This window comes from Gossypium raimondii, chromosome 8, assembly GCF_025698545.1.
Source record: "Gossypium raimondii isolate GPD5lz chromosome 8, ASM2569854v1, whole genome shotgun sequence".
NCBI lineage: Eukaryota > Viridiplantae > Streptophyta > Magnoliopsida > Malvales > Malvaceae > Gossypium > Gossypium raimondii.
In genome coordinates, this window is record NC_068572.1 from 14,817,546 (window position 1) to 14,831,853 (window position 14,308).

The 14,308-nt window shown below is 30.7% G+C and overlaps 1 protein-coding gene and 1 long non-coding RNA gene across 2 annotated transcripts; one reads left to right on the forward strand and one right to left on the reverse strand.

Annotated features, from left to right (window-relative positions):
* The first annotated feature begins 7,187 nt into the window (after window positions 1-7,187).
* On the forward strand, window positions 7,188-9,450 carry LOC105790888 (protein LURP-one-related 15). Its single transcript, XM_012618693.2, has 3 exons — window positions 7,188-7,622; window positions 7,707-7,934; window positions 9,029-9,450. The coding sequence occupies exons 1-3, from the start codon at window positions 7,347-7,349 to the stop codon at window positions 9,170-9,172; spliced, it is 648 nt and encodes a 215-aa protein (XP_012474147.1). The 5' UTR covers window positions 7,188-7,346; the 3' UTR covers window positions 9,173-9,450.
* Window positions 9,451-10,041: 591 nt separating this feature from the next.
* On the reverse strand, window positions 10,042-13,501 carry LOC105790889 (uncharacterized). The gene is made up of 5 exons (XR_001132647.2): window positions 12,868-13,501; window positions 12,433-12,765; window positions 11,672-11,708; window positions 10,399-10,528; window positions 10,042-10,297 (listed from the first exon to the last, which is right to left on the reverse strand). It is a non-coding gene; the product is annotated as an uncharacterized LOC105790889 (long non-coding RNA).
* Between the last annotated feature and the right edge of the window lie 807 nt (window positions 13,502-14,308).

Genomic DNA, 14,308 nt, shown 5'->3' on the forward strand with positions numbered 1-14,308 from the left:
TTGAGGTCCTTATATGACAAATAAACCATTTAGAAGAGTTAGTGGATAAGGATGATCAGTCGTCAATGGAAAATTAAGAAAAGAAAAGGATAAAATTGGAAAGATGAAAATAAAGATCATAAATAATAAAATAAAACAAAATATCATCATTTATCATCTTTTGTAAAATAAAAAGACATGGAAACCCTAGTTTGAAGCTTGAAGATAAACAAGCTTAGTTTGGCTCAATTAGGTGAGTATTCAAGTCCAGTTTTTAATGATTTTTATGTTTACGAGATCGTAATAGCTTAATTTAGCTATCTCGGGGGACTAATTTGCAAATTTATCAAAGTACTAGGGTTTTTACATGGATGATTATGTATGAATTATGAAATTTATGGTAGAAAATGAAATGTTGTTGATATATAAACAACTTTTGTAAAGTGAATTTTTGTGAAATTGTGATGTAGGGACTAAATTGTAAAAATGTAAAATTCATGGAAAAATTCTAAATTTTGTGAAATATATGGGCTGCTATTATTACATGTAAAAATCGGCTAGGCTTGGAATAAGGATTAAATTTCAGGAATTTCATTTTCCAAGCTTAGGGACGAAATTGTAATTAATCAAAAGTACAATGGCAAAATGATAATTTTGCCTAAGATGTGAATTGGATTGAATTGATTATAAATATTATTAAATTGAGTTAAATTTACTCGTATAGATCCAGATAGACCAAATACGGAGTTAGATCGTGGAAAAGAAAAAGTATCGGATTAGTAGATTTTGCGAACATGAACAATGGTTGAGGTAAGTTCGTGTAACTAAATTGAGAATTCATATGTGTTAATTGAATTGTATGTATGAGATTGTATTGTTGCTATGTATATGAAATTAATCGCATATCCGACAATGCCCGACAAACATTAACTCCCGATTGAATAAATAAAATTTGATGGATATAGGGTTCCCGTATTGGTTGTGGTCTTGCATATGTTGCGGACACGCCATAGCTTGAAAGAGAGCCTCGTTATTAACTCTCATGAGCATCCCAATATATGACCCTCTTGAGCTTACCGTTATATAGTTCGTACGAGTTTCCCATTAATAACTCTTCAAAGCATCCTGATTGGTCGTGATCCTACATGTGTTATGGACACACCACAACTCTTATGAGCGTCCTGTTATATGGATCTTTGGAGCTTCGTGATTAAAGACTCTTTGTGAGCTTCCTAATTAATGGCTTCCCGGAGCTTCCCGATATGGCTCGCTTGAACTTCTCGATATATGGCTATCTAGAGCTTCCCGATTAATAGCTCTTCAGAGCTACTTATTATTGGATCGCATTAGCTTCCTGATTATGGCTCTTATAAGCTTCCCATTATACAGCCCAGATAAGTTTCCCATTACATGTCTCATATAACCTTCCCTTATATGGCTCGAGAGAGAGATTCTTGTTTATGTGCTCACATGAGCATTCCCGAATATGAATTAACATATTACAGATCTGTACACCTCGAGTGTACTACCCGGGGATCCATCGATATTTTAAATTATTCAACGGACAAAATCCTGATATGAGAAAATAAATGAATTCAAAGTGAATCATTACCCGTAATACATGAAGTATATGGAATTGATATATGAATACAAGAAGTGGAAAGTTATGAACACGGGAACTTGATATTGTTGAGCTCATACATGTTCCTTGACATTTATATGAAATATGTGTCTAACATAGTTGATGAGGATATGTGCTAGGGCTTTTGGCCATCTTGCTTGAGTATGCTTTATATGCTTACCTTAATTGTGATTAAATGGTAAGTTAAATTTCATGTTATACGAACTTACTAAGCAATAAATGCTTACTCTATTTTATTTCTCCTATTTTATAGTATTGCAGGCTCGTAAAGGTTGGATGTTGGTTAGAGCTACATCACACTATCCATCGGCCCAATTCGGTATAAATAGTAAATTACTTTTAGTTATAATGACATGTAGAGGTTAACTAGCCAATGTTAATATGAAAATGATTTTGATTGTAACTAGCCATTGGAATGGCTTGGGATGAACATATTTTGATATGTATGTAAATGACCTTATCATGTTTAATGTGTGCTAGTATGGTTGAATGATGGATAATTTATAAACATGTTAATGGTTGGTTTGAAATTGGTAAATTAGGTACGAATGAGTTTAATATGTATATTTTCAAGTTGATAAGTAAAGATTCTTGAATGGATGTGGTAAGATGTTACGAATAATGCTTGATTTTGGTTGGATTTGAATGTCTTGTATTGGCTTGAGAACATATTTAAGTGTTTATGTAGGTGGAAGGCAAATTTGGGTGAGAAATATGGCTTGGAAATGGCCTTATTTTGTCCACACGGGCAGAGACACGGGCCTATGTCTCAGCTGTGTATGACACACGGCCTAGCACATGAGCGTGTGTTTTGGCCATGTGTTCCCTTCATCTTTGAAATTCAAAACAAAATGCTCAGGATTTTTCACACAACCTAGCACATGGGCATGTGACTTGGCCGTGTGACCCCAAGTCAGAGAGTTACACGGGTACGGACACGGGCTGGGACATGGGCTGGGACATGACTGCTTGCCCTATTTTAAATGCCCATACGGCCTAACCACATCGGCATGTGTCCCTTGCACCTTGGAAAATTTTGAAATTTTGCGAAAAATTCTCTGAGTACTCGGTTTAGTCCCGACTTGTTTCTAATGCATATTTTAAGCCTCGAGGATTAATTTAAGGGACAATATGATTCATTATGAATGATTTTTATATGAATGTTAAACATTATGAAATATCTGTATTTGATCTGTAAATTTTGGTAATGCTCTGTAACCCTGTTTTGACGACAGATACGGGTTAAGGGTATTACAATTTCTGATTTTATTTAAGTTCTTATTATATGTTAGCTTAGTTATGGTATGATTGTATTTTTCATTAGTCTTATATAGTTTTTGTCATGAAAATTTACTTTCCTTAGCAATAGACATGCATGAAGGTTTAAGTTTTTAGAATTGTCTTAGTAACTTTCTTGAGGCGAAATCCTAAGAGTCATAAGAATCTAAACATGATTTAGGCATATTTTCTTTGGATCGTTTTAGCCTTTCAAGCTTACCATATGAATTTAACCCTTGAAACCTTAGTTTGAGCCATATAGTCTATTTTATGTTATTTACCTACATAATAAGCCACCATGTTATCATATTTTAAATTTTTACCCTATCTTGCACCACTCTTAACTATAGTTGTCTTGGTGAGTAAAATTCGGGGGGAAATTTAAAAAGATGTACATGCTTCGAAAAAAAGATAAAAAAAAAGGAAAAAAAAATCTCTACTCAAGTATTGAGATGTATTGTTGAGCATAAGTTTCAAATTAAGTTTGGAGGTGTTAAGACCCATTAGTAGGAAGACTGTACCCCAAAAAGATCCAAGACGAAGTTAGGGTTACGATGATTTAGCCTAAAAATCACTTCTCTTTATCCTTACCTTGAGCCTAGCCCCATTACAACCATATAAAAGACCTATTGATTTTGATAATTATATCGACTACATTAGTGGAGAGAAATTACTAAGTGCAACATATGAAGACCAATAATAAACCTTAGGATTGTTTGGTCTAACTAGATAACGAATATTTGTGGAATGGTAAATTTTATATATGACTTTGGAATGCATGCAAATTATGACTAATGATAGAATTTTATTTTACTTATCATAAGATTTGAAATAATAACTACATGTGAGCAATTTATTAGCAAGAAGAGATTGTGAGCATAAATTTGTTGTTGCATGATTATGTGAAAAGTTGATTCTTTGTAAATATTGTGCAAGATTGCCTTAATTTTTGCTTTGCATGAAACATTACTCAGGACGAGCAATGGATTAAATTTGGGGGTGTGATACGTCTAAATTATATAGTTTTTTTTAACACTTTTTTTGTTATAATCTATGCAAATTTCGAGTATATGGACAACTAAATGAGTCATTTTAGTTCATATTAAGAAATTGGGCATTATTTTAGTAAAGTGTGTAATTTTATGAAATTAAGTATTAATTCTACATAATTTTACTATTTTATGTTACATGTTAATTTTTGCTCAATTTGTTGCAGTTGGACCATTGAGTTGATAAATGTGAGAGCCAATAAAAACACACATGGACATGAGTTAAAATCCACTTCATGTAGGCATCAAAAAGAACAAATTTTACCAATAAAATATTGATTAAACTCAGCTAAAAGTTTGTTGCTGAGAAGGGCTAGTCTGCTAGCTAGTTGGGTTGTCAAAACCATTCATTTCTTATCTTTCTCTTTTTCCTTCCACACCATAAGCATCTATTTCTCCACTTCCATTTAGCTAGCATTTTTCTTGAGAAAAACTCTCTTGGTCAGCCACCTTGAGGAGTAGTTTGCGAAGGAGCAATCACGTGAATTAGAGGAAGCCACCACGATTAATCTTCGGAGAATCGCTGAAATCATCAAGAGTTTCTTCTTCCTTTTTCTTTATTTTTGTTCTTAGTTATTCAAATATGTTTGCAAATTGTTTAATTTTTTTTCCATTAACGATAATGACTAAATTTTGTTTTAGCTAGAATGATTGCAATAATTTGATAAATTTCATTTGATTCATGTTTATGATGTTTTGTGCCTCAATTTTCCATCATTCCAATTAAAATCATTTATATATTTCTTGCATTAAAACATGTTTGAATGCATTAGAATTAGTTGATCAATCCTAATGAGATGACAAGTAATGGACACGATAATTGGAAGGTGCTTGCTTAATTTAGATCCTGATCTGATTAAATAAAAGGTTCGTAATAACTCGAGAGAGCTCTATTACCTTGCATAACTTTAGGTTTGTGTGATTAAATTGTTTCAAACCTGATCAGTCCCTATTACCTCACATAAATTATAAGGATTCCTTAGTTAAATATGAACATAGAAATATAGATGTTTTTCTAAGTATAAGACTTCGAAAGAACTTATATCAGATTTCAAGTTAATGAATGATCGAGTTGCCATGAATTTTTTTCCGGAACATTGTTAAACATGATGAGAATGAGTTGAGTCATTTTGTAATTATTCTAGCTTGTTCATGTTATTGTTATTAAACTTGTGATATTGTCGCTAAATTATCACCTTGTATTTTATTTCATCTTATTTGCATTTAGGTTAAATTGCATTTAGTTAATTAATTTAATTTAACATCTATCACTCTAAATTATTGTGTTTCTTTACCAACTTGTGAATAGTAATTTTACAACTATCGATTTAAATACGGTGTTTATAGAGACGATAACTCTTTTACTTACTTTTTACTTAATAACAATTGTGTACACTTGTACATTTCATCGCGAACCAAAGACATTCTTATAATTATTAGTATGTTTTGGATTATATATTGAATGAATGTATTATATTATTTTATTATTTATCTGAAAAAGTAAATTTTCTAAAGTTGTAATTCCTAGAAATTAAAGTGACTGTAATTATTATTTTAATCATTTTTGGGATATGTAATTAGATTGTGGACTATTATTTCCAAGTAGGTTTTATTAATTTATTTTTTGAATAAATCATGTGACCCGAAAACAGGGCATAAGTCTTGTATAAAAAATTTTTCCAGTGGAACTCGAAGAACTAAGACCCATCTATGACTAATCGAGACCACGCAAACCCGACCTAGCCAACTGGCAAAAGACTGATGGTGGTTTGGCAACGGAGGCTGCCAGTGGTTCGATGAAGTTGCTGAAAATTGTTTGATAGTGGTCGACGATGGCCTACGATGATGGTCGGCGGTGGTTCAGCGGCTACCCGATGACGTCAACCATGGCCGTAGTGGAGGTTTGTGATGAAGATAGAAGTTCGACAACAGATCCCTTCAGTGTTTTTTCAAGTTATTTCTGGTTTTAGGGAAATCCTCAAAATTCAAGATGTTTGGATTTCACCCAAAAGACCCAAATATGCTTTGAAGAAATAATTGTCATTTTCCTTATTTTTTATAGGATGAAATCATGAAACTTTGGCTAAGTCAGAATACTTAATTTTATGCTTTTCTGTGATAAAATGATGATATTTAAATTATTTATAAAATATGTTCATGTATATATATGATAAGCATGCCATATAGTTTAGGAAAAAATACCACATGTAATTGGTTAAAAATGAAAATAAAAACAAATTCAAGAATTAGTCAAATTGACTTTCATATTGAAAACTCAAATATGTTAAAAATCAATATATTTTATTTTTTTATTTTCCTATTTTATTAAAAAGTGATTTTTATTATGTTTTGATTCAATTTTATAAATACAATATTTTATTTTTTAGTTTTTCATATTTTATTTATTTTAAAATTTTTAAAGTTTTTAATAATTATTGTTAATTTAGAATTTTAACTTACGCTTTCTTTTGATAAATTATTGAAAAAAATTTAATTAAATTTTAAAGTTTCTAATTTTTACATATGTTTGATAATCCAAAATTAAAACAATCTAATAATTTTTTTCTAAAAACAAAAGTGTAGAAAATAATAAGTAAAAGCTTATCAGAGAATATTTTCAATTAATTTAATATTATTTTATTATCTTATAAAATTTTACATTTAATTTTTTTATTTAGAATAAGTTAAAATGAATAAAATTAAGGATAAAATATAGAATATATTTTTTACAATTTAAAATCTATATTTATCAAATAATCTATTTATATTCAATAATTAACTTTAAGTAATATATCAAAAAATATAACTTAAATTCAATACTTATTTTTCAACACTTAATCATCTTTTTACAGTGTTATTTATTATGATAAGAATACAGAGTGTGGTTCTGTTCTTGATAGGTTGAAAATTACACCTAACTAAAAAAATTGAACAACAATTCAAATATCACCTTTTAGATTAAATTTTAAATTAATATTAATTAAAATTATTAAATAAAATGAATTAAAATTAAAAAAAATAAAGGGGCATGTTACTTATTTAAGATAATTAAATGATAAAGTTGAAGCAGTCCAAAAAAAATCTTAAAACTAATTAAATTGCAGGTCTAACTAAATAGGAAAATAGTATACTCTTAAAGTAGTTCGAATGCATGATCTCCAAGTTGCTGTAAAAGCAATGGTGTAGGTGGCCTTTTTGTTTTTTTTTGTGTTTTTTGGTCCCTTTCTTTTTAAGCATGTGGACATAAGAAGTCATGATCTTGGAATCTTAGTACGTTAGAATTTTCAAGAGGAGACTTGAGTTGACTGAGTTCGTGGGTACAAATTCAAGATCTAAACCAAATACAAAACCAATTGAAGAGTTCATCTTCATTCATCGGTGACTGCAGTGGTAGCTAGATGGAACACGTACAAGCATATCCTCCCCCGGCTGCACCAAGTGCTTACCCACCTTTGGCTACTCCTGTTCCCGTGATTGGGCCTCAATACTGCTATCCTCAACCAGTAGATCTGGCTGTCGTCAGAAAGGTTTTGACCATCACTGAGGGCAACTTTGCTGTCACTGACATCAATGGCAACATCATGTTCAAAATCAAAGGCAAATTTTTCAGCATCCATGACCGTCGCCTCTTAACCGATGCTGCCGGAAATCCCGTTTGCACTCTTCGACCCAAGGTTTGGTTTTTGTTGTTCAAGTTTCTCAGACATAGCTTTATTTCAATACTACATATAAATCTAGCTACCTTGATTTGTTAATAGATAATGACTGTCCACGATAGATGGCAAGTATTCAGGGGAGAAAGCACGGAAGAAAAAGATCTGATATTCACAGTGAAGCGATCATCAATGATCCAACTCAAGACCAAATTGCATGTGTTCTTGGCAACCAACCCAAAAGAGGATGTTTGTGATTTCAGAGTGGAAGGAAGCTGGCTGGAAAGATCCTGTATCATTTATTCCGGAGAGTCTAACACTATTTTGGCTCAGGTACTTAACACCCTACACATACGATTTAATTACACATACTCTAGTATGGCACACCACAAGTGAAATGAATTTATTAAAAATTAAATTCGGTTGAATTGATAAAATGGAGGATTGGGTTATTAAGGTATTTTGGACTCAAACTTTTCATATGCCTATAATTTTTAGATTTATTAAAGTGTAAAATAATTTAAATATTATGTAAATAATATTTGTTGTTTTGTAAAATAAATGAATATTTGATAAATTTATTAAAAGTTAGAGTTTAATTGATGGGTGACATAAATTCAATTAAATGCATTAGAAGAATATACTCGATTTTATCATACTTTCAACTAAAATTATATTTATAAAAAACAATAATTGAGTTATAAGTAAAATAGTTAAATAATTATGTTTAAATATCTCTTAGGCATGGGTTGGATTTTATCTTTTGGTTCAATTATTAGATATTGTTTTTTAGTTATTTTATTTAATCATTTCATATAAAATGGTAAAAGACTAAAAATCAATATATTAACCTTCAAATTTTAATTAAAAGAGGATTTTTAAGGTATTTTTTGATTGAATTAGGTGTCGAGTTGACTAGTGTTATGAACTCAATAAAATAGTTTAAATAAGTACTATACATATAGATAGATAGATAAAAGTGAAAATATCTAGGAGATCCATGTATAATAGAGATTATATCAAATTAATCCTCTATTATTGAATGGATCAATTTAGTCCTCATACTACTAAAAAAATCAAATAAGTTCAAATTGCAAATGAATTAACATTTATTTTTTAAAATATCATTTATTATTTAACAAAGTTAGTATTTTTTTAAAAGTTTTATGGTTTTGTAATTTTTTAAATGAACTGCAATTGAAAAAATAATTTTCAAGGTATTTTGCCTACATCAATGTTAATTCTATTTCAATTTAGATTTATTTGATTCTTTCTTAATAATATATGGATTAAATGGATGAATTTAATACTCGAAAATTTGATATATTCCTAATACAATGATCTCCTAATTGATTTAACCGATAGATTAATATTTGTAAGATTATATTAACATAGGAATGTGGGTTCTATATGTGTGAGCACTGCAGATGCACAAGAAGCACAGTGTTGAAAGCATATTGCTTGGGAAGGACAAGTTTATGGTGACGGTATATCCGAACGTGGATTATGCCTTCGTGGTGGCTCTCATAGCCATCCTTGATGGGATTAACCAAGACGACGATGTTGTGTGATCACTCATCAAAATTAAATGCTGCTATTAGAACTACAAGTAACTGTGTGTTATGTGATCAATTAGAATAAAGGAGGAAGACCTTCTGCCTGCTTGATGCTTAATTTGGTGAAACTTACTTTTCACTATAATATGTTGTTATCTACACCTTTGACTTCAGCTTGTTTACTTCTCTGTGTCTTACCAATCAGTTTTCACTGCTGTAACATATTAAGATGAAACCAGTTTGATGTTAATTCGTGTGTTCATCAATAAGAACCTTAGCTAATTTATTACTCAGTAATATCTAAACCTATTTATATATCAGAATCCAGCATCTTCAAAATGTGATAGATTTTTGAGTAATACACTACACCAAAACAGGCTTTTAGCGACATTTTTTTGGCCTTTAGCGGCGCTTTTTAACGCCGCAAATACTTTTAGCAGCGCTTTCAGTAGCGCCGTAAAAAATGCCGTTATTGAAACAACCGCTAACACCTTTAGCGGCGCTTTTCCCACAAACGCCGCTATAGAACAAGACCTTTAGCGGCGCTTTTCACGCAAACGCCGCTATAGAACAAGACCTTTAGCGGCGCTTTTCCCACAAACGCCACTAAAGATCATGACTTTTAACGGCACTTTTACCACAAACGCCGCTATAGGTCATGACTTTTAACGGCGCTTTTCCCACAAACGCCGCTAAAAACATATCTTTAAAAAAATAAATTTTTTAAACAATATTTATTTCTATGATAAAGATTATATTATGTTTTAAGGATAAATAAAAAATATTATTTAAATTAAATTTTCTACTAAAATTTTAACTTTAAAACTAAATATAAAATTAATAAATTTAAATTTAGAATTTAAAATAATAAATTAATAACACAATTAAAATCCAAAAGTTAGAACTCTGAATTAAAAATAAAAATTTAGAATCAAAACTAAAATAAATAATACATATGCAAGATAATAAAACATACAATGCATTTTCTTAATCAAGTAAATCTTGGTAATAAAAGATATAATACATTTACTTAATCAAGGAAATCTTGTACATCATTGAAGTCACACCATCAAATTTGTACCCATCAAACTTATACTCCTCCGGCCACCATCTTGCATTTGAAAGAAGATACCTCAGTACCTAAAGTAACAATTAAGAAATAATATTTACAACTGGAAGGGAGGAAGCCAAAATCTTTAAACAAGCTATTCATTAAGAAATGTTTAGGTAGAAGTACATACTTCTCAGCTTCCATAATTAAAAAGATGAGAATCCCACACCGAGTGGTGACCCCTTAACCCCGTGTAGAAGTAATGACCATCAGTTCCATCAAACATGTTCAGCCCATCTAACACATTATTGGAAGCATGGCTGTATTTATAAAACATCATTCAGATACACAGGTAGATAAGAAAATAAAATTAGCAACTTAACTTAACTATAGAATAAAAATGAACGGGGATATAGCAAACAAATGCTTTTACAACAAGCTGGTCGTGAACAATCATACTGGAAATTTTATAGTATTCTAGTCATTTATATATTCTCAATCAATTATGACTTTGCTTCTCTCTTTTAGATTTATTTTTAGCAACCTTTTAGGAAGCAAAAATCAACTAGAGAAACGAATGAGTAAAAGTGACAACCAATAAGAGCCTAAATTCTCACGGCCATATTTGCATCAAGTCTACTGGAAAAATGAGCATAAAGCCAAAGCAGGAAAAGAATAAGAGTTCAAGTTCTCATTTCCTGTACAAACAATCCAGGAAATTTTGTTTGCACAAAACCCTAAACATTTTGTTTGCACAGATTTCTACTTCCTGATGCTTAGCATGTTTGATCTAATTCTAATCAGCTTATCATAAACAACTTTATAGAAATCAAAACAAGTGCAGTCTGACGTAAATATTTGGTGCTTCATTGATATTAACTTATTCAACTTTCACCAAACTGTGTTGGAAGGTTTAGAATATGGATTTTAATTGCACAATTGAAACTTGAAATTGTTAGTTACCTCAGGTGCTCATCTTATGAGTTAAATCCTATACTAGCAAGCTCGGGGAATATGACATAAACGTATAATTACAAATAGGCTGCTTTCAAAAGTATTTACAACTGAATAGATTTTCTCCAAGAGAAAAAAAGGTTTAATCCAGTTTCGAATAATACAAAATTTTCATGAACATAATAATTCAGCAAAGAAAGGAGGAAGAGAAAAACAGTGAATGTGAAAGATGGATAGCCCGAAAAATACATGCCAAGGGTATACCGTCTTTCAAGCACCCACACCATATCGAGATGGTAAAGGATGATAGCGAAAGAAACGATGCAATTTAAAAAGAAAAAAGAATCTGAAAAGATTAATCTGTCTTAATTAAAGGACAAAAATATACATGAAAATAATTTCCAGCACGTTCATCAGTTGAGCCAAACAAAACCTTCACGTATTAATCAACTAAGCCAATAATAATAAGAAAATAGAAAATTTAACATGTAACTCTAATTTCAACATACCTTAAAATCTGAAACCCGAGATTCTTCCTTCTTTTGGCTGGAAAACAATAATACAAATCAATATTAGATTATCTTCAATTAGGGAAAAAAGAAGTAGAGAAGAGAATTTGAAAAGAAATATTAGTCAAAAAGACTGCATTAGTTGATAATACTAAGAGAATTGTAACAAAGAAAATAAAGATCAAAGGTGCTCGTGGGACAATTTTTCTTTGAATGACAGAATGCATGATCATTAAGTTTTAGCATGTTAGTCATATTCTATACAAGCATGTTAGTCTTATATTATATGCACATGCCATTATCCACAGTGAGACCGAACATAAGGCTAAAATGTTTATTGTCAAAACACATTTTTGAATGAGTAGATATTGTTGATTATATAGCAAACGACAACCTCTGTTAACCACATACAGAACAGAAAGCAATGGTGTCAGCAATGAGCATATACATGGAAATCAAAGTTTCTTCGCTGTCCTAGAGACACATAACAAGTTTCCCCCGTTTTCAAGACATCAACCAAGCAAAAGACAACTTGGGAAAGTATGGTAGCTATTGCAACACATTCTTGAATAAGAAAATGTTGTTGAACATAGAAAAAGATCTCAAGTTCCTCGAAAAATAGTTCCGACAAATCCCAAGATACTACAGATGTTATTTCAGATAACCAATGTTAAAGACATGGAACTCAAAGTCAAGATCTTTCTCTTATTTGTCCAAGAAAACACATTCAAGCTAACAAAAACATCAGTTCCTATACTTACTGTTCTTTGAGTTTGTCTTACTCATATTTCCTTAGGTTTTTCTTGCGTTCTTCAATAGAAACCCTCTGGCGCTCCAGTTCAATTATCTCATTGCTAACAGCTGTGTTCTTATAGAATAAGATTTAACAAATCAATCAAACACCATAACACCAAAACATTAAATATATATATCAAAAGTCATATACTTATCTAAGCTCCTCTTCAAGTCCACGTTCTTTTTCAAGCTCTTCTTGGTATTCCTTCTGCAGATACTCTCCATTTCAGCACCATCAGCAACCTCCAATTTTGCCTGTTCTGTTTTCTTCTTGCAAGCTTCTATCTTTTCCTCATATTCTGCATTTTTTTTTCAAAAAAGAATAAAAGATCTTGCTTTACTTTCTTAGTTCTCCTTTTAATTTCTAGGGGAAAAAAGAATAAGTAGAAAAGGAAAGACACCTCGAAGCAATCGATGAACCTCGTTGGAATCAGCGTCGCAATGCGAGCGGAGATCGTTAAAGTGCTGAAAACACTGCGTCAAGTTGTTAATGTCATTCAATACCTCCACCAGGTCGTCATTGTAAGATATCAGCTTCTCCACATCGATCATTCTCGTGGATTCCCCCATTTTTTTCTAGGGTTTTATCCCTTCTTCAAGATTAAGCACACAAAAAAAGAAAAATTAATGAAGAAGAGTGGATAAAAGCAGAGTTTTGCAAGTGTTTCACAAAAAGGAAAAGAAAAAAAAGAAAGTCCTTTGAAATTAGAAATCGGATCTAATGAGGAACAGTAAAAGAGCCAAACAGCTGAAGAAGAAGAAGAGAGATTTAGAGAGAGTAGTTGAGAGGGAAAATTCGAAAAAGGTCTAAGCTTAAGACAATCCAATCTAACATCAATGGCAGTTATGATAGCTTAACGCACGATGGAAATGATAGATCATTTAAACTATGATATGCTTGCTTTCAAGTAAAAACAACAGTATCACTTCTGAGATGTATGCAAAAAGAGGGAGAGAGAGGAAGATGATGATGAAGACGGTGGTGGCAGAGAGAAACACTTGGGTGTTTTGAGGGTACCAAATTTAGGGGGGAAATTTTAGGGGTTCAGGGGGGAATTTGGGGATAAAACGCGTCATTTTATTCAAAATAAAATAATTTTTTGCGTTTTATTTTGAATAAAATGACGCAGCTTTTACTATCTAAAATTTTTTATTTTATTTTTATAAATTAATTTTTATAAAATAAAAAACCAAGTACTCTCAAAATAAATACTATATATTTTAATAAGAAAACAAATGATAAAATGGCTGTAATTAATTATTAAGTTAGAATTATCTAAATTAAATAATTACCTATATATCCATATCATTTTATTTCATTTTTATTTTGTATTTTTTCTTATAATTTGGTCCTATCCAAACTAAATAATTACCTATATATCCATATCAAATATATCAAATGGTTTAGATTAAATATTTTTAAATATAAAAGAATTAATTAATTGTATAAAAATATTGTATCATTTAACAAATCTCAAATAAACCTTAAACCCTAAATTAGCCATTCAATATACATAAAGTCTATCTATTATATATCTCTTAAATAATATAAACTATACTCATAATTTTAATATATTAAAATTATTATTATCTCTTTTTACAATTATATAAAAACATATTTAATATAAAAATTAAAAAACTAATTAATCTAAACCCTAACCCGACCCTTAAATCCTTAAATCCTAACCCCTAAATCCCTAACTCTTAACCCCTAACCCCTAACTACTAACCCCTAAACCTTAAATCCCAACCCTTAAACCATAATCCCTAAATTCATATATAATTATTTGATCACGGCGGGGGCAAAGCAAAACACGAAAAAAACTGAACTAGATAAAAAAA